Source organism: Acomys russatus, chromosome 29 (assembly GCF_903995435.1).
Source record: "Acomys russatus chromosome 29, mAcoRus1.1, whole genome shotgun sequence".
NCBI classification, from domain to species: Eukaryota; Metazoa; Chordata; class Mammalia; order Rodentia; family Muridae; genus Acomys; species Acomys russatus.
In genome coordinates this window covers 12047139-12067621 of record NC_067165.1, presented here as the reverse complement: position 1 = coordinate 12067621, position 20483 = coordinate 12047139, and the positions used below count along the sequence as shown (strand labels likewise).

At 49.8% G+C, this 20483-nt stretch overlaps 2 protein-coding genes across 2 annotated transcripts; one reads left to right on the top strand and one right to left on the bottom strand.

The window, feature by feature from the left end:
* Nucleotides 1-6979: 6979 nt before the first annotated feature.
* Nucleotides 6980-7867, bottom strand: P3r3urf (PIK3R3 upstream open reading frame). The gene is made up of 2 exons (XM_051171942.1): nt 7636-7867; nt 6980-7023 (listed from the first exon to the last, which is right to left on the bottom strand). The coding sequence occupies exons 1-2, from the start codon at nt 7865-7867 to the stop codon at nt 6980-6982; spliced, it is 276 nt and encodes a 91-aa protein (XP_051027899.1).
* Nucleotides 7868-12817: 4950 nt separating this feature from the next.
* On the top strand, nt 12818-18687 carry Tspan1 (tetraspanin 1). Its single transcript, XM_051171937.1, has 8 exons — nt 12818-12963; nt 13385-13449; nt 15947-16153; nt 16324-16398; nt 16517-16615; nt 16904-17059; nt 17314-17397; nt 17656-18687. The coding sequence occupies exons 2-8, from the start codon at nt 13393-13395 to the stop codon at nt 17701-17703; spliced, it is 726 nt and encodes a 241-aa protein (XP_051027894.1). The 5' UTR covers nt 12818-12963; nt 13385-13392; the 3' UTR covers nt 17704-18687.
* The last annotated feature ends 1796 nt before the right edge of the window (nt 18688-20483 follow it).

Genomic DNA, 20483 nt, shown 5'->3' with positions numbered 1-20483 from the left:
CGCCTCTGCTCTGGGCTTGGTGGCGCACACCTGTAATCCGAGCCCTTGAAAGAGTGAGGTAGGAGGATTTGCATTCAAGACCAACCTGCGTTTATATAAACCTGGCAAGTTCCAAGCCAGCCAAGACAACGTTGTGAGACTACACAGTGAGACCTTGTCATCAGGATCAAGACCAGAGTCCATTCCTGTGGAGTGCCTGGCAGGTGATGGAGATAGCAGTGGCTGTTGTGTGGCCTTCGTCAGGTCCCACTCCCTCTACAGTTACCTCTCTCACTTTCAGAGGGATCTGCATGAGATGACACCCCAGGGCTGCCTCCAGCCCCAACCCTGTAATGCTAGTGATTTCTTGCATCTCTCAGCCTCTTTGGATGACCCAACCTTGGGCAGGTGTCAGAGCATATGTGAAATCCTCCTTCGAATCAGCTAACTGAGTCAATTGTGCAGGAACCAGGAACCTTAAAGTGATAGATCTAGATTCAACACAACACGATGCTATGTTAGTGGGAAAGTCCCACCGCCCCAGTCTACCGAGAACCAGACCCGGTCAGAAAGCCTCTTTTTTCTTTTTCTTTTTCTTCTTCTTTTTTTTTTTTCTCAGAGCTGAGGACCGAACCCAGGGCCTTGTGCTTGCTAGGCAAGGGCTCTACCACTGAGCTAAATCCCCAACCCTAGAAAGCCTCTTTTCAACATGACCACAAACTGTCTTACTAATGCTGGAGGACTAGCTCCAGGTCACCCCATTTTCTACTCCAGTCTCCAGCCATCTCCAATAAACAATTTGTTCCCCCTCCCCGACACACAAGGACCTGAGGACCTATCACGTACTGGACTGAATCGCTTCACCTTTCAAACTGGCCACTTGGACCACTGCTCCCTGAGACGCCCATCCACGGGCTCTCGTTACCTGAAGCCACACGGAATTAATGCTAATCTGAAGCCAAGGTCCTCAGATTCAGATAGAATCAGAAGTTGCAATTCCAGTTCTGTCACACCCTAGGCAGGTAATCTTAGACATGCTATTTACCCTCCTTGAGCATCTGTCCATTAATCTATTAGCAGAGCAACGAGCACAGGAGGAGGGAGGGGCAGCTAGCTCCCTGCGAAGTGCACACTTAGCATGTTCCAGAGGCCCTGAGTTCAAGCTGCAGAACCAAACCACACCAATGTCATTTGTTTCTGTTTGCTGTTTGCCTTCATTCTCTCAGGAAGCCACTTAATGTATTCTCTGAAAGCTAGGTGCAGAGATCTCTGCGGCAGAATTTCTCTAAACAAAATTAGGACTAAATAGTATTAAGTGCAGCCAGGTGTAGTTGTGCACACATTCCCCCCCCCCTCCCCCCCCGAGCACTCAGGAGGCGGAGGCAGACAGATCTCGGTGAGGTCGAGGCCGGTCTGAATTTCAGGACAGCCAGAGCTACATAGTGAGACACCCCCCAATCATGTATATAATATAAATGCTGCCCTAAGGACCCAATTATAGACTTCAAAAAGCACAAAGAGGGCTTGAGGCCCAGAGAGGCCAAAGGTCACACTGTAGGTGTACATATGTAGAATGGCAGACGGGCCAGGGCAAGGTATGATAGGGGAATATGAGTGGAGGTCATAGGGATATTGAACTGAACCCACGGACAGGCAGCTGAATATGAGGACGTTCAGTTGACGCTGCCCCATTTCTCATGCCCAGCAGGGCCTGGCATCTGCCTGTCTTTGGAACTGCTCCTCCTGGGTTCTTGAGTTTGCAGTAGCTTCCCAGAAACACTGGGTAAATATGTCTATTGTTAACCAGTAACCAGCCCCAGAGCGCCACACTGTGTCGCACGCCTGTAATCCCAGCACTCAGGAGGCAGAGGCAGAAGGAAGGTCGCTGTGAGTTCGAGGCCAGCCTGGTCTACAAGGCAGTCCAGGACAGCCAAGGCTACACAGAGAGACCCTGTCTTGAAAACCAAACAAACACATGAAAGTCTCCTTTCTCATTTACCATCAATTTATTTTATTGTTTTTGTGGTTCTGAGGGTCAAAACATTGAACTACTTGAGCTATATATATCCCAAGCTTCAGGTGAGATCGCCCCTAATTTTGATGTCTAGCTCCTCTAAGAACTACCTCAGACAGATGCCCTCAACAAGGTTCTCTCTCAGGACCTTGCTGTGGGGACTCTGAACCCCGTTGCATGGGGTACACGTAAGTCAATGATCAGCATCTTTGAATGCTGTCTGCTCCTAACAGAGACTCTAAGAAAAGCCTAACGTATGTTTTGTTTAGTGTCTTTTCAAAGAAAATAGTCTGACATGGGTTGTTGACCTGCAATGTAGTAAGGGGTGTCCAGTAACCTTAGGAAATGCTTTTTATTCTGTTTTGACGGATTTGGGTTTTTTGAGACAGGGTCTCACTATGTAGCCCTGGCAGGCTTGGAACTTGTTACAGAGACCAGACTGGCTTCAAACTATGCCTTCTGAGGGCTGGCATTGGAGCGGTATGCCACCACACCAGGCTTGTTTTGTTTTGAAACAGGTTCTCATATAGCTCAGGCTTGCCTCAAATTCCATATGTAGCCGGGGCTGTCCTGGAACTCCTGATTCACTCGCTGCACCCTGCTAACCTTCAGAAATGTCCTTGGCTGAGGATAGCCCCAATCATGGAAAAGCTGGAGATACTAGGGATGATCTGTCCAGTATGTTAAGTTACTTGGTGATACCCCAACTCCTTTTTTTTTTTTTTTTCCCTTTTCTTTTCCTTTTTTTGAGATGAGGGTCTTGCTATGTAGCTCTGGCTGGTGTTAGCCTCATGAATTGAAGTGGTTTTTTTCCCTCCCCCCTCAAGCCTCCTGAGTCCTGGGTGTGCCACCACACCCAAGCATGTTTCTTTCTTTAGGCTGTTCCATTGTTTTTATAGTTCCACTCTGTCTCCACCTGCAACTCCCTTTCCCGGTGCTCAGAAATTCGTCTTCATGGACAAAGTCTGTCCCTGTCTAGTTTATGGCAGGGTTATTATTTCAAGCTAACCTCATGCACCCAAGGCTATCTTGTCTGCCTCTCCCACTGAGCACATGCATGAGGTGTAGCAGAAAATATGGAGTGTGGGACTTCATTGATACACCTCAAACTTCTAACTTAAGCACATTCTAACTTCGTGGTCTGGGATTCAGTAGATGCCACCATTCGAGACTCACCAGCTTCTAAAATTTTACAGTAAAACCCTGTGATGTCAAGATCCTGTGACTGTGGACTTCAGGAATCCAGAATTTCATGACTTTTTGTGTGTGTGTGTGTTTAATGCAATTTTGTTGTCGACATGGTAACAACAACCAGTGCACACTTGGCCTGAGTTTTTTGTGTTTATTTTTCTACAAGTTGCAAGCCTCAACTCTGGCCTTTCTTCTGTGGGTTCCAGAAAAGGCAAAAGATGGCTAGAGGGACAGAGGGATTTCCGTTCCCGGGGGGAGGAGGGGGCTACAGGGCACCCCACTGCTAAACCCCAGCACTCAGTCTACCCTAGCTCCATTTAAGCTCCAGAACCCGAGGCCGTCAGGAGAAGCCATCTCCTTTACAGTCCTTTCTCCCTGACTTGCCGCAGCAGAGTCCAGTGGAAGAATTTAGTGGGAGACTGGTGTTGCTGGATGGGTAACCGCAGAGGGAGGGGTTAAGCGAAGGGCAAATCACTGGAGGGGGGGGGGGCGTGAGGGGATAGGGGTGTGGGGAACACAGCGATTCCCTAGGGAGCTCTGTAGCTTTCCCCGGAGATGAGGAAGGAACAGAGGCCGGAAGTGGGGGTGGGTGGATAGGGGCACTGGTAAGGGTGGGGTGACCAGTACTGTATTGTGGGCCTGGAGCTAGGTTTCCGGTGATTGACCCATTAGTGACGAGGAGGGAACTCGGGCCCCATGCTCCAGGGACTGTCTGGTTCTGCCAGACCCTGTCCTTTAACTGTTTGTCCCCCTGCCTGAGTCAGACTCCCAGAGGGGTTTAAAAAAAGAAAAAGAAAAAAAAAGAAAAAAAAAAAAAAAGCCCTTTCCTGTGGGGGCTCTCTGCCCAGGAAAGAAAGGAACCAGGGTCGTCAAAGCATCACACTAGGGTTTAGGATAAAACAGGACTTCCAGTCCAGGACTCTTCCTACATTCCAAAAGATCCCAGAATGTTCCCTGAACTTCATCGGTCCAGAAAAGGATGGCGTGCCTCAGGCCACCTCCCAGGAGCAATCTGGACCCCCCCATACCCCCCTCCGCGCCCTTCCTGCAGAACAGTTCAGCACAGCACTGGGTTGAAGCTGCCAAACCCGATTTTCCGGTGGCTGCCCAAGGCTGGCTAGAGCAGGAAGCCCTCCTCAGGGCATGGACCCCTCGGGCTCCCGTTCTCCTCCCCCTCACCTGATTCCCTGCCTGAGCTGTGCCTTCTGCACCTGTGCCAGCTGTCTCAGTGTGCCACCACTTCCGCCTCTCCCCTGGGCTGCTTCCCCGCAGCACCATAAGGTGTGGGCCAGTGCTGCCAGCCTCTGGGCTTCAGTCTTCTCCTCTCCAGATGGAGAACAGCCGCCTTTCCACAGAGCAACTCAGGGGGAGGGGTCCAAACGTGGAAGTGAAAAGCAGAGGGCCCGTGGTTTGCTTGGTGGGTTGGTGTGGGGTTGGGAGCACAGCTAGGGAGTGAGAAGGAAGCGCTGCTTGTGGAAATCTCTAGGTAGAAATGATGAAATGAAAGGTATGAGGTAAGCGGGTGTGCTCCCTCCGGATCCCTTATGTTGCCTAACCTTTGGGAGCTGGAAGAGAAGAGAAAGTGAGAGAGACAGACGTCATCCCTGAAGCCGCCAGGTGCCCAGTGTTCTGTCCCCCCATTGAGGAAGACCTCTCATTGTCTTAACCTGTCCCATCTGCCTTAAACGCAGCAGCTGAGTCAGAGCTACAGACTGAGAAGCACAGGCATGCGAGGAGTTGCAGGCTGGCTAGCCAGGTCTGTCACGTCGCCCAGGTGCCAGCACCGGCTGCCCCACAGATCACGTCCCGCCCCCTCCCCAGTCTGGGAATCAGCCCTGTGTTCTCTGCCTCCAAAGAACTCTGGTGGGGTGAGAGAGAGTGAAGTGCACCCAGTCATTCCGAGGAGGGGGCACCTAAACAGAAAGAGTGGGTACCCTCTGGCTTGTTGCTATCTCTGGGAGCCTGGGGGAGAAGGAGAACTGGAAACCTGGAGGAGGAGGGGTAACGGAGGAGAACTCATTGCAGATGGAGCTAAAAATAGCTAGAAGAGATGATGTCATCGAGTTCCCTGTGCTTGTCACCCGCCCCATACACATACATAGAAACACACACGCTCAGAGACACGGATACAGAGACATAAGCAAAGGCATGTGTGTATACACACACACACACACACACACACACACACACACACACACACACACACACCCCAGAGTGATACGGGGGAGGGAGGCATCGGGGCCTCGGGGATGAAAGGGCAGGGAAGGCTAGTGAGTGTGTCCAGGTGTGTGTTTGAGTTTGCATGAGTCTGACTGCACAAGTCTAATGCTTGTGAACTTGTGTCTGTATGTACGTATGTTTGTGTCTGTGTAGGGGCATGTTTCCTGCAAAGGGGTGGGTGGGTGTCTATTGCGTTCTTGTTAGTGCTGATCTCTGTTTCCAGCATGTGCCTGGGTGCATGCATTTGCTTATTATCCTTGTATACCTGTGAGTCACTGATATTTACATGTCTGCATCTGTGTGTGGACTATGTCATGTATTTGTATGTACAGACCCCTTTGTGGGCCTTGGACACCAGTCCAGCCATCTTCTGGCTGATATAAATGTCCAGCAGCCTGTTTCCATACCCAGGAGCCCTGGCACTCTCTAGACCCTGGGTGACTGTGACTTAGCTACCTCAGCCCTCCCCTCAGGATTCCACACTCACAGTAGGTGTGCTTAACTCATTTTCCTCTCACAAGAGGCAAATGATAATGTTAAGCAGACTTCTTAAACCCCAGAGGATAGGCCACCAAAAGTATTAGTGATTACTTCCTTCCCCCCACCCCCCACCCTGCAACCCTCACACTAGCCCATGCACAAATCAACACATCAGAGACAAAGACCCTCAAAATGTTACTACCACTAGACACAGCCCCACGGAAACCTAGTTAAACCCGGTGATACATGGGCACGGCATTCAGAAATCCAAATGGAAAATCCCCGGGCCAGACAGAGCGCAACACCCTCCCCTGTTCCTTGCCCCACCCCCAAGTGCCCCAGCTCAGCTGGCAGTCCTGGAAACCGCTGACCTCGGAGGATGGCTCGGGGCTGAAGGTGACATGTCCTCCTCACACACTAGCCATTCTGCGCGCGCGCGCGCGCGCGCGCACACACACACACACACACACACACACACAGACACTTCCAGTGCAGGCTGCCCCTCCCCCTCCTGACCTTCATCCTTAGCGGAGCCAATGCTGCTCTTTGGTTTGCCTCTGCCCTCACAAGCAAGCGCCCCTTGACTCTCAGAAGTACACTCAGGCACAAAGGTGTGTCTAGTCACATGTGCCTTAATGCTCCTATTCTCCTGTCACACCTAGGAGCAGCCACACCTACACACTGACCAGCCCAGGTGTACCTCAGTACCACAGACTAGAGTACTTGTGGAGTTTCTGTCTCTCATCTGGTCTCTCTCTTATCTGTGCCTTCTTAGTCTTTGCAAGGTGCCTTGTGCCCAGGGGAGTGTAAGGCAGGAGAACCCCTATCACAAGGCAGATCAAAATGCTGAGGACAAAGATGGGTTTGTCTGACTGATCTTGCCCTGTCCTTCCACTGTCACCGGGGCCCACAGTGATCCTTGTTGCTGTCTCTCCGTTTATCCCTGAGTAGCCAGCCCCAACCCTACCCTCGTGTCCTGCGTGGTTGGAACGCTTTGGAATGAGGTCGGACAGCTTAAGCAGAGTGTGACTGTATTTGTTCACCAACGACCCTCCAGAGCAGCAGGTCCAGGATAAGGCAAGCTCCTGAGCATTTCTAGAGGATCAGAAAGCCCCTAGGTTGACAGAGGTGTCTGATAACTGCAGAGAGAAAAGGAAAAAAAAAGAGAATGTTCTTTTAAAAGATGGCATTTGTCGAGATAACTCAGTAAGTAAAATGCAAGCTAGTCTCACAAGGTCCTGAGGTTGATCCCAGAATCCAGGTGAAAAACCTGGGCATGATGACACATGCTGATTTAGTGCCCCCACTGGGGAGGCAGAGACATGCGGATGCTTCCGGTCTGATGGTCAGCCAGCCTCGCCTACTTCACAAATTCCAGGCTACTGAGAGGCCCTCTCTCCAAAAATGGTGGATGACATCCTAGATGTCTGATTTTTGGCCTACATGCATGCATACATGCACACACACCACACACACACACACACACACACACACACACACACAAAGAAAACAGGCGTTTGTGAAAACCCCACTGGCCTGTGGACTCACCCATCTCCCTCTATTTCAGTCACAGTCATGTCACTTTTCATTAAAGCCCTTAATGATGGTGTGCCTTCAAAACCTCGCCATACCCTTGGGCTGGGTTTTCAAAGAGTCCTTTAGAGTGCAGAAGCAGGACAGGAGAATACTCCTGTTTTACAAAATTCCCACGCTGAGTCACAGACTGTCCATCCCTATATTCCCCCACTAACCTTGAGGTGAGAAGATCCACACCCTGGTGGCAGTAGCGTTGGTGTCATTGCTGTTTGTGGACCTAGTGTTAAGATTGGTAGCAGTTGGGCCTCGGGGTTTCTGCCGGTATGTTCTGCGGCTGTATTTGAACATCCTGGTAGAGCGGCGGCGGGACCCACCCATACCTGGCCTTCGGTAGGGAGAACTCATGCCCCGAGGCCGAGGGGCTCGGACAAGTTGAGAGGGCCCCATGGATCGCAAAGAACTTCTGAGGGGTTCTGCTGGACAAGACAGCTGAGGTCTCTATGACATATGGAGCCTACCTAAGGGTGGAGCTTTGTTACAGGTCTGTCCCATCCCCCACCCAGACATAGCTCAGACTTCCTCACAATCCCCTTCATGGAGTCTAGACCAAAAGCCAGGCAACCACAGCATGGTCCCTTGTTGGGGGGGGGGGGGCGAGAGGGAGCAGAACTCTGGTAGGATGAAAAAAAAAACAGATTTTTTTAGGGGGAAGGGTTTTGAGACAGGGTTTCCCTGTGTAGCCCTGGCTGTCCTGGACTTGCTTTGTAGACCAGGCTGGCCTTGAACTCACAGTGATGCGCCTGCCTCTGCCTCCCGAGAAAAAAAACAGATTTTTAAAAAATTGGTCCACATTAACAGTACTAATGGACTGGGCATTGTGGCATGCAGGGCTTTAATTCCAGCACTCCGGAGGCAGAGGCAGGAGGATCTCTGTGAGCCTAAGGCCAGCCTGGTCTATAAGAGTGTGTTCCAGGACAGCCAGGGCTACCCAGAGAAAACCTGTTTCAAAAAACCAAAACGAAACAAAAAAACATAAAACAAACAAACAACAGACAAAAAAGGGGGTAGTGGGGGTATTTAGCACAAACGTTTCCTCTTAAGTGTACCACATTTTTTTTTTTTTTTTTTTTTTTGTTTTTTGAGACAGGGTTTCCCTGTGTAGCCTTGGCCATCCTGGACTCACTTTGTAGACCAGGCTGGCCTCGAACTCACAGCGATCTGCCTGCCTCTGCCTCCCAAGCGCTGGGATTAAAGGCGTGTGCCACCACGCCCAGCTTCACCACAGCTTTTCTGTGCTTAGGAGTGTTAGGTAATGTTCGGCACAACGGGAACCACTGGGGCCAGCAACATCATCGCCAACAACAATAAAACCTAAAGTCCTAAGAGATTCAAATAAAAAATACTGATAGTTAGACTGCTGAAAAAACATTGGCTTCAAGAGCTAAAACACATTTGTGAAGGCAGAAAATACACAGCTGAAAACGTGTTAGTATGGCCGTGAACAGCGGTGCACGCTTTTAATCCCAGCACTGGAGAGGCAGTGGCAGGTGGATCACTGTGAGTTCAAGGCCAGCCTGGTCTACAAAAGTGAGTCCAGGACAGGACTGTTACATAGAGGAACCTTGTCTAAACAAAACAAAACAAAACAAAACTTAAAAAGAAAGAAAGAAACCGTGTGTTAGGCACTCAGAACTTTTACTTCTGTGTACATGCTCTGCGAATAATTGCAAAAGTGACACAAGAGTTGGTCCTGTGGTTACAAATGAATGTGGTGACCAGGTGAACTCACAGGTAGAGCATCTGAATAATGAAGCTTGACCGTAAAGGAAACAGCCTCGTGAGGTGTAACTGCCAAGATGGAAAGCCCAGAGTGTTCATCTTTTGCTGTTCTATGGTCATTTATTTGTTTACTCAGGATATTCGGTAACCAACCAGGGACAAGGAAGAATGTGACCTCCTGGGAAAGAGAAAGCCCCATGGAGAAGGGGGAAGCTGCACCAACTCTGTCTTCACTGGTCTTGTAGGAAGCACACAGGAGAGGCAGTGTCCACCCTGCCCTGTGCAGAGCCAAGGAACTTTGGATTTGCCCATTTCTACACACCTTAACCCCCTCTCCCTCCCTTCTGTCACTCTTCCTGCACCTTCAGCCATTAAGGAATCTTACCAGATTAGGAGGCCTCACCATCCCCACTTTGCCCTCCTTCGCTTTTAGCCACTGTGCTTCTCTGTCCTTATTCAGGCTCTGGGCCAGAGCTGCCTCCCTCCCTGGCTCTGTGGAAGTCACTCTGCCTGCCTCCTTAGAGACAGACTCACAGGTTGAGTCTGGCTCTACCTCTCAAGTTATGCGACCCTAACAAGTCCTCACACTTTCTGGGCTTTTGTTTTTCCCCACATTTAAAAGAAAGATTAAAAAGAAAGTCTAAAATGGGCATGGCAGCCTACACCTGTAATCCTAGCATGTGGGAGGTGGAGGCCAGGAGGGTCACGAGTTCAAGGTCACCTTTAGCTTCACAGAGAGTCAGTGGCCATGCTGGTCTACGTGGGACCGACAACAGCAACAACAAAAAACCCAAACCAACCAAATAAGCACACAAAAACAACCTAGAACAGACAGACAAAACAGAAAATCTATTTCATAGGACTGTTGTGGAGAAAAAGAAAAACAAGCAAACAAACAAAAATCCAAAATATGTTGCACATTTAAGGTATGTTTTATTAGGGTAGTCTGGTATAGCTCTGGCTGGCCTGCAACTCACAGAGATCTACACACCTCTCCCGCTGTATGCTGGGATCATGGACACTGACCACCAAACTCAGCCCATTTGTTTCAACTTTGAGATGGGATCTCACTATTTCTTGCCCAGAAGGGTTTCAAACTTGAAGGATCAAATGATCCTCTTGCCTCAGCCTCCAGAGGAGCTGCTGATACAGCCGTGTCCTGTTGGCTTATTACCTGTAACATTACTACCCGCTTTCTCTCTGTCTATACAGCTGCCTCCTTCCATTCAAGAATTACAAACTAAAAAAAAAAAAAAAAATCCACTTCTGGGATGCAGAGATGGCTCAGCACTTAGGAATGCTTATTGCTCTGGCAGAAGACACCCAGTGCCTACTTTGGGTCAATTGCAACCAGGTGTAACTCCAGTTCCATGTGATCTGACACTGCTTTCTTCTGGTCTCTGTAGACACCTGCATACAAGTGAACACACCACACACACACACACACACTCTACCACCACCCTGCCCCTATGTCCATGCCACAATCACTCTAGCAGTGCTCTCTGCTCTGACCTCTTGGTGCTGAGTCTCAGAGTAGGGAGGGGAACTGACTTTAAAACCCCATAACTATTCTCTTACACAGACCAGGAAACCAAGACTGAAAAACAAATCTCGGAAATGACGGAGTAGCAGGGTGTGATGATGGTGATTGCCCGGAACTGGCACTAGGGAAGCTGAGGCAGGAAGACCAAGAATTCAAGCTAGCTGGGTGTGGTGGTTCTAACCTGCAATCCTAGCACTGAGCACTTGGAGGGCTGTGTCAAATTTGAGGTCAGTCTGGTCTATAGAGTGAGACCTCTTCTCAAAATAAAAGCCAGATCTGGTGGCTCACACTTATGATCCCAGCACTCTGAAGGCAGAAGCAGGCAGGTCTCTTGAGTTCAAGGCCAGTCTGTTCCACCCCAAGAGCTCCAGAACACCCCAGGGCTATATAGAATCTGTCAAAAGGAAAAATAAATAGGGGCTGGAGAGATGGCTCAACCATTAAGAGCACTTGCTGCTCTCCTAGAGGACCCAGGCATGATTCCCAGCACCACCTGGGTTTCCTGTCTCTGACTCCAGTTGTAGGGGCTCTGAAGCTCTCTTCTAGCCTCTGCACAGGACACACAGAAATACATGCACACAAAACACTCATACACCTTAAATAAAATTTAAATTAAAGGGCCGGAGAGATGGCTCAGCGATTGAGAGCACTAGCTGCTCTCCCAGAGGTCCTGAGTTCAATTTCTGGCACACACGTGGCAGCTCACAACTGTCTAACTCCAGTTCCAGAGGATCCGACACCCAGGCACAGTGACACAAGTCTTTAATACCAGCACTTAGGAGGCAGAGGCAGACAGATCTCTGTAAATTTGAGGCCCAGCCTGGTGTATATAGTTCCAGGACAGCCAGAGCTACATAGTGAGACCCTGTCTCGAACAAAAATAAAAACAAACAAATAAAATAATTCCCAGGGCCCATCATCATACAGCTAAGAGACGACAGAACCAGTGTTTGAGCCCCTAATATGAATAACAAAGAGCAAGCACTTGTGAAGGACCTCTCAGCCAGAAAAGTGGACCAGAAAAGGCTGCAGAACCTTGGAAGGGATTTCTCCTTTGTGGGCCCGCAGTGCCACCTGCTGGCAAAATGACCAGGGTCCTACACAGAGTTCCAGAACATGGAGAGGGGCAGAACATGGAGAGCGGTTTATGTTGCAAAGGACCCTGGTTCAACTCCCGGCACCCATATGGTGTCTCACAGTCTCCTAGAACTGAAGTTCTAGGGGATCTGATGTCCGCTCCTGAACGTTATGAGAACCAGGCCCACACATCAGGGATATGCAGGTAAAAGGATTTTTTTTTTTTTTTTTTTTTTTTTTAAAGAGCCAGAGCTGGGCCATGGTGGCATATGCCTTTAATCCACTCGGGAGGCCGCGAGGTAGGTGGATTGCTGTGAGTTCAAGGCCAGTGAATCCAGGACAGTCAAGGCTACACAGGGAAATCCTGTCTTGAAAAAAACAACAAAACAAAACAAAACAAAACAAGAAGAAGAGGAAGAGAAGAGAAGAATGGGGACCTTGAGTTTGTAGAGAGAAAAGGACAAAGAACTATTTCCTGTTCTGAGGGGAAAACAAAGGTTGCCAGACCATGGCCATTCCCTTGAATGTGTGTGTGTGTGTGTGTGTGTGTGTGTGTGTGTGTGTGTGTGTTCGAATGCACACACAAAAGAGAGTGCGAGATGTGTGCGTGCACATTCAGGAGTGCCAGTCTGTTATATATGTGACTGTGACTTTTGTGTGTTAACATATGGATGGCAGCTTGAACAGATGTGGGTGCCAGATACACGCAAAGATTCGAGGTAAGAATCACCCTGCGCTATTGTGAGCAGGGCACACAGAAGTTCTGGAAAGCTACTTGTCCTACTACTGGACACTGCTGCCTCGCACACCCATTTCCTGAAATCAGAAGAGGCTGAGCCTGTGGGTGACATTTCCAGGTAGGGATCGGTTATTGCTTTTGGTGTTGGGAACCTATCTCCAGGCAGTAGGGGGCAGCAGGGGCAAGGGAGGTTGCTCAGCCTTGGGTGGGGCCAGTGGGCGGGCAGGCGCAGGGGGAGGCTTTTAAAGCACCTGCCCCACCTGCAGGTGTGCAGTGTTGTGTGAAGACTAGCCGATCCCTCATCACTCTGCCAGCACACTTAAGTGGCAGTTTCCTGGAGCTGTTCTGTTCCTTCGGGAGTGCAGAAAAACCCGTTCAGAACCTATTGCCAGGAGCCCTGAGCAGGTGATGGCACAGGACAGAGATTAACCTAGGAATGGATACCAGTCTAGAAACAGGTTTGGGGTGCTAGAAAAAAAAAGAAAAGCCTTTGGGTGGGTCTTGCAGTGTCTGTGCTAGTCTAGGAAGAGGACCAGGAGAGATGGGTGTCAGGAAAGGGCACTGAGTGACCTGCAGTGTGGGAGTCAGGCTTGGAGTGCCTGTGTTGGAATCTGGGGGTGTTGGGATCTGAGAATTAGTACAGGTGGGCATGGGTGTCTGGAGGACAGGAACTGGAAACGGTTCTGAGATATCAGAGGCCGGACACAGGGGGAGTTTGGTGAGAAGTCACAGGATGCTGGAGTCTGGCATGCCAGGGTTCGAAAAGCAAGGCCTGCCCAGGGCAGGTGGGACGGGAGGCCCTAACGTGTACATGTCTGTTTCTCAGGACCCACAATGCAGTGCTTCAAATTCATTAAGGTCATGATGTTCCTCTTCAACCTGCTCATTTTTGTAAGTATGAAGGTTGTGGGCTTCTGGGGTCCCCTACAAAAGCCAGTCATGATCTGAAGAGCCCAGGCGAGGGAATGGAAGACCGTGTACCCAGGCGCTGCCGTGTGAATTTTCCTTTTTGAGCGGGAAGTAGGAGGTCTTCCCCACTGCTCCTTCCTGATCCCACTAATAACAGCCCGGCTGCCGCACAGAAGTTAGGGTGAAGATGGGGAGGTTAGGGATGGAGAAGTGTAAGGTTCTCAACTCCCTTCCAGGAAGGATCCGTCTAGGGCAGGATAGCCTATCAGGAGGGACCCTCCCCCGCCCCCCTTTTAAACAGGCATTCACGGTTCATAGAGGAAAAGGGATCTGCTTAAGTTGATAGTGCAAAAGGCCACCATACACTGAGAAGTTGAAAGGAGAGGGAGTCCATGCCTCTTAGCAACCTTTGTGCTTTTAATAAACATTCATTGGCTGGCCAAGCATTTTAAGGAGCTGGGATTGTCTGCTTAGTGATAGAGCATTTGCTTAGCACGCATGAAGCCACAAACTAAAAGGCAAACATATTCGTTGGCTAAGACCCGATGCTGTGTTAGAGCAGACGGAGAGCAAGGCCATTCATTGCCCTTGAGGATCTTGGGACTGGTAAACCTGATAGGCTGATAGTTGTCCAATAGGCTGATAATTGCTACACGCACTGATAATTGCAAAGCGGTACTTTCAGATTTACCACCAAGGCTAAGGGAGGCCCTGGAGGGGTTTGAAGCCAGCTTCGTAGGAAACTGCTTTCTGGAGGAAGTAGCTGAAGCTGGAAATTTGCATTGGGTGGAGGAGCTATAAAGTGCACAGGAAGGCCCAAAGGTAATGACATTTGATATTGTTTTAAAAACCAGGAACAGATTATACAGGGCTTGTTTAAGAAGCTGAGCCATGAGGCCCAAGCCCTTGGAGATAGAGACAGAGATAAGAAAAGAGGGACATAGTAAACAAAGGTGGCAGAGGGGTGGTGGAACAGACAAAGGTAGGGGTCAACCCCCAGGCTCCTGTGCACTCAAGGGAGGTGCATGGATATTTGAAAGTCACAGTGCTTGTGGTTAGCCAATGAGGTCATAGGGGTGGGCTGCGACCCTGGAAATCTTAAGGGAAGTCTACCTTCCACTGACCCTCTTCATAGCACCCTCCCTGCCCATGGAACCCCTGATCTAAAAAAAAAAAAAAAAAAAAGTGAGTTCTTCGAAACTGGAAATATTAGGGTTGAACAGAAAAATAGCCACGATGAAGGAGACAAGGAACAGAACGTAGGAAGGAAGGAAAACAAGAAGTTTGAGAAAACAGTGGTCAGGGGCTGATGCCACCAGAGATTAATGAGTGAAGGGGAGAAAGTAGAGACATGAAGTGTGCACCAGTTTAGAGAAATTGGGCAAAAGGTAGGTAGTCTTGTTGGCTTTGTGTGGTCTGTCCCTCCAGCTTCCCTTGGTTGCCGTGAACTGCGTTTTATTTATATAACTAAAGGAAATACTAGGATTTCAACAATTGAGAGAGCCAGGGCTCTGGCCTGATAGGGTTAAAGGCAAACCCAGTTTTGTTTCTGTCCTCTGTTGCCCGGGCCTTGCCAGGCTGGGCAGAACAAGGTAGGAAAGCCAGGCTCCTTGAAATTTGACCCTGTAGGCTGGAAGCCCAGCTCTCTTGTCCTTAAGCAAACATCCTGGGATATAGTCACAATATATATCTCTTTACCCCCATGCCAGACTGGGCTCCTTAGCTGGACAATGAGAGCTGGGCACACGTCAGCATCAGCGTCAGGCTGATTCATCCATCAAAGACCCCGGGTTGGCAAAGGTTGGCTAGGAGCTCGTGGGTCCAGAGCCTCCATGGAAGGCTTTCAGAGCCTCAAGACCGCCTCTGAGACCTCAGGTTGAGTCAGTGTCCTGGAGAGAAGCTGTACTTGTGCTCTGCCTCCATCAGCCAGCGATCTGGGTGGAAAAGGAATGGGTCTGGCAGCTGGTCCACCCTGGAGGGGGTATCAAACAGAGCCTTTGAGTGAATGAACCTCTCAACCTCTGCCCTGTTTCAAGGCTGCAAGCAGGTGGAAGCCTCTCCCTGTTGTTACTATAGTGACTACTGAGCTTGCTCAACACCACCACCAACGGCTTCCATGTATCAGAGAACAGTTATTCTTGACAATGAGAGACTGGACCCACTGGAAAACTAGGAAACACTCCTCTCCTACCTATGTGGCAGGACCCCAAGCACAGTAAAAGCCAAGTTATATGCTTCCTCCCAGCCTGTGGCTGTTTCTAGAAGCCCCGGTCTCATTTTTACCTTCCCAGGTGAGCAGAGTGGTGCATTCCTTTTAAGTGTCCCAGCTCCTACTTTCTGGTACAAGTTAATGTTTCCCTCCATGCACAGTAGGTTGTTAGGTTCCCGAGTCGAGGAAAAGAGGAAGTTTCCTGACTTGATGGTGTGCAGGTAACTGTTCGCTAGCACTGTTTCAAAGCCTGACCTCTTCTGTCCCCAGCTCTGTGGTGCGGCCCTGCTGGCTGTGGGAATCTGGGTGTCCGTCGATGGGCCGTCCTTCCTGCAGACCTTCGGATCACTGTCATCAAGTGCCATGCAGTTTGTCAACGTGGGCTATTTCCTCATCGCGGCGGGCGTTGTGATCTTCATTCTTGGTTTCCTGGGATGCTACGGTGCTCACTCTGAGAACAAGTGTGCACTCATGATGGTGTGTCAGACCCATCTCCCCACACCACCCCCCTGCCCCCTCCAGCCAAGGGTCCTTTCATTGCTGACACCAGCCTCTGGGGATCCCAAAACCTCACCACGGGTGGGGAGTCGTGTGCAGGGCAAGGAAGGCACGTCTCCCTAAACCGCATTTTCTTGTTTCCCATCCAGTTCTTTTCCATCCTCCTCCTCATCTTCATCGCTGAGCTTGCGGCTGCTGTGGTTGCTTTGGTGTACACCACAATGGTGAGGCATGGGGATGGGGCAAGGGAGGAATAAACGAGCAAAGCCCTGACAAGAAGGTGGTGGCCTGTGAGTGGCAGCTTTCCCTACCAGTCTCTTAATACTGGCCTGACCCATCCAGGCTGAACAACTCCTAACGTTGGTGGTGGTGCCTGCCATCAAAAAGGACTACGGCTACCAGACTGACTTCACCCAAGTGTGGAACTCTACCATGGAAGGGGTAAGGTGGGCTGGGAGGATTTGGGAGTGGAGAGGGGCATGAAAACCAAGGCATTGGGCTGGAGAGATGGCTCAGTGGTTAAGAGCACCACCTGCTCTTCCAGAGGTCCTGAGTTCAATTCCCAGCAACCACATGGTGGCTCACAACCATCTATAATGTGATCTGATGCCCTCTTCTGGCCTATTGGTGTACATGTAGACAGAGCACTGTATACATAATAATGAATAAATAAATCTTTAAAAAACAAAACCAAGGCATCATCAGTCACCAATGCCATTTTCTCTGCAGCTGAAGTGCTGTGGCTTCAACAACTACACAGATTTTAACAGCTCACGTTTTGTCCAAGAGAATGGAGTCTTTCCCCAATACTGTTGTGCCAACCCTGCCAACAGAACAGTGGATGAGCCATGCACCGCGGCCAAGGCCCAAACTATGAATGTACAGGTATGTGCTGGCATAGAAGGGTGAGGCTACTGCTTTTGGTTGGTTAGTTTTTTGAGACGGGTTTCTCTGTGTAGGCCTGGCTGTAGTCCAGGATGGCCTCAAGCTAATAGAGATCTACCTTCCTCTGTCTCCTGAGTGCTGAAATCAAAGCTGCCACCAGCCAGCATGGGTGGGATTGCTTTAATGGCCTTACAGTAGTAAATGAGTTGGGGGTAGGACACTGCCAGCTATAAATACTTTCTCCTGTCTCCAAGGGTTGTTTCCATCAGCTTCTGCATGGCATCAGAACCAATGCAGTCACCGTGGGCGGTGTGGCAGTTGGAGTCGCGGCCCTAGAGGTAAGTCAGGGAGGAGACCGGAAGTGGAGTATCGGTCTCCACCAGACCTGTACAGATTGGGCCATCTCTGAGGCTTCTCTAGAGGAGAGAGCCTTCTTGTGTTTTCGTTTCTGGAGCTGAGGACCTAACCATGGGTGTATGGATGCCAAGCATATGTTCTACCATCCAGAAAAAAAAGTGCTGTTCAGGGTAGACAAGAAACGAATCCTCGAGGATCTCAATCATGCCGTTTCGTGTTTCCCTGTTCCGCCCCACCAGCTGGCTGCCATGGCTGTATCCATGTATCTATACTGCAATCTGAAATAAGACGGCCTCTTCCTCCCGACTTGCTGCCGCCACATGGAAACCAGGAAGAGGCACTCAGCGCAGCTAAGCAGCAGTGATGAGGGTGGAGATGAAAGCTAACAATGTCATCTGGGCTGGAGTGGATTCGCCTTTGCTGTTCTGGACTTGGGGCGAAATAGGGACCGCCTCTTTTGGTCTGTGTGTCTGTCTTGTTCTTCCACTGGTGGGGTGAGGGGGGAGGATCTGTCCCAGAGTCTCAGAGGCAGCCATGTCTGTCCATCTCCTGAGTCTTTTCTTCAACCCTTGACACTTTCTTCGTGTAAAAGTGGCTCTTGATGATCCCAGCACTCCACCGGTGGAGGAAGGCACTTACAGCCTGGGCATTTCAAGCACCGCCAAGTCATACAATGAATGTATAGAAGGCATTTTGAACCCTATAAACTAATGAATGTATTCTATTTGGGCTGTGTATGCTTGGAGCCATGGGACCAGACTGCCTAAATTGCACTGACTGCCCAATTGCACGGTTTCTGAGGCTGGACTCAGCAGGGTGGAAGGGAAGTGAGGTAGGTATTTGGGCCTCAGGCCTGGAAGGACACTGAGAAAGTGGGAGCTGGGTTGGTCTGCCATTATGTATCATGAGAGGGCTTTGTCCTGAAAGTTCTCCCTCCTGGTGAAGGGCACTGGACTGGAAAGCTATGAAAATAACAGGCTTGTGCCAAATCAAGGAGGGGAGGACAGAATCCATGTCAGGGCTGTGGGGGTGGAGCCGCTTTCTGAAGCCCTCCAGGAACTCTGAGAAGTAGGCCTAAGCTGTGTGCCCTAGTTTGGGGAATTCCCAAATCATTTATTCTTTGGTGTTGGCCCTACCCATTCCTCTCAAGATTTGTATCTTTTGGGGGAGAGGAAGTTGGTTTAAACATTTTTATCACCAATTAACCGGTTCTTCAGACATTCCAGACTTGGGCCCTGGGGGTCCTGAGTGTGACTGGGCACACTGGTTCTGTTCCCATCATCGTGAAGAGGAACTACAAAGCTGGAGGGTGTGGCCTGGCTGATCATGGTGGCTTACTTAGGGTAGGGGCTGAGAGCATAATTATAGCACTACAGACACCAACAGCACTTTTTTTTTTTCTTGTTTCTGACTGTTCTAGAACTTGCCCTGTAGACCAGGAAGGCCTCCAACTCAGAGATCTGCCTGCCTCTGTCTCCTGAATGCTGGGATTAAAATTGTGCACCGTGACACCTGGCCTAGATCTCATTTTGTTGGTTTTGCTTTGAGATGGGGTGGGGAGGAGTCTCATATAGCCCATACTGACTGACCTTGAACTTTCTATATAGTTGAGAATGACTTTGAATCCCTGCCTCCATCTCCTAAGTGCTGGGTTCACAGGTATGCACCACCACACCTGGTTTTATGAGGTGATGGGATCACACCCAGCTTCATGCGTCCTGGGCAAGCACATACCGCTTGAAGTACATCCCTACTCTTACTTAGTCTTTAACTGCCAGGGTCCCAGAAATTCTCAGCTGAAAAGCTCAGGCCAAGACTTCCAGCAGATTGACTCCTGTAACTAGGCAGACCTTGCTTGACACAGTGATAGTTTAACCTGAAGAACCTGACCAGAATGTCCCTGACAAAACTCTTGATGTCTTTATTTGAGAGAAAGGGGGGAGGGGGGGCTGAAGAGATGGCTCAATGGTTAAGAGCACTGGCTGCTCTTCCAAAGGTCCTGAGTTCAATCCCCCAGCTTCCAAATGGCAGCTCACAACTGTCTGTAACTCTAGTTTCAGGGAATTTGACACCCCTGGACACACACTTACAAGCAGAACACCAATGTACATAAAATAAAAAAATTTTAAAAATATAAGAGGCTAGACATGGTAGCGCATGCCTTTAATCCCAGCACTTGGGAGACAGAGGCACGAGGATTGCTAAGAGATTGAGGCCAGCCTGGTCTACAAAGCAAGTCCAGGACAGCTAAGTCTAACACAGACAGACCCTGTGTCGGAAAAATAAACAAACAAACAAATAGAAACAACAACAACTACAGAAAAGAAAAAAAGAATGCCTCAGAACTTCAAGAGGCAACACTAAAGAAAAAAGCTGTTGCCATAGGATAGGACAGTGGCTGCTACCAAGCAAATCCCGTTTTGACTAGCTGGCTTCGCCACTCCTTTCCCTTTGGCTGCCTGTCTCCCCCTCCTCCCCATCTGTCTCTATGGGCTTTTCCAGAGCAGCCTACAGCTATCGCCCACTTGCTAGACCCAAAAAAGAACAGACTTGGCCAGAGCCACACAGCTTCAGTCAGTGGAGCCTGACCAAGGATCTATGAGGGTCTAGGTAGGGAATTAAGTTGGCCTTTGCCCTGTGCCAGCAGACCGTGCCTCACACACAACCCCTCTATTCCTCCTGCAGGTGCCTGTGTGGAAGCAGGGGTGAGGTAGATTTGTTTGCCCAGGGAGGGCTGCTGTTTCATGGACTAATTGTTTCTCCTGTGCCTGCTTTGCCACCTGAAACACTATCGCTAGCTCCAGCAAACACTGAAGGAGTCAGGGCCGTGAGCAATATCAAAGTCATACTGTGCCGATGCCAATGCTGTGCGGAGCTCCTGGCACCAGTGAGAGAGTCTGGGACAGCAAACAGATAGGACAGGAATTCCAGTGAGTTCCTGACTCCTTGGCAAAAGATCTATACCCTTTCTTACAGTGTGATCTACTCAGGTCCCAATCTTTGGCCTTCAGAGCCTTTAATTTAAAGGTCATGTTCCCCTGCCTTGGGCTGTCTGACTCCCAATGGA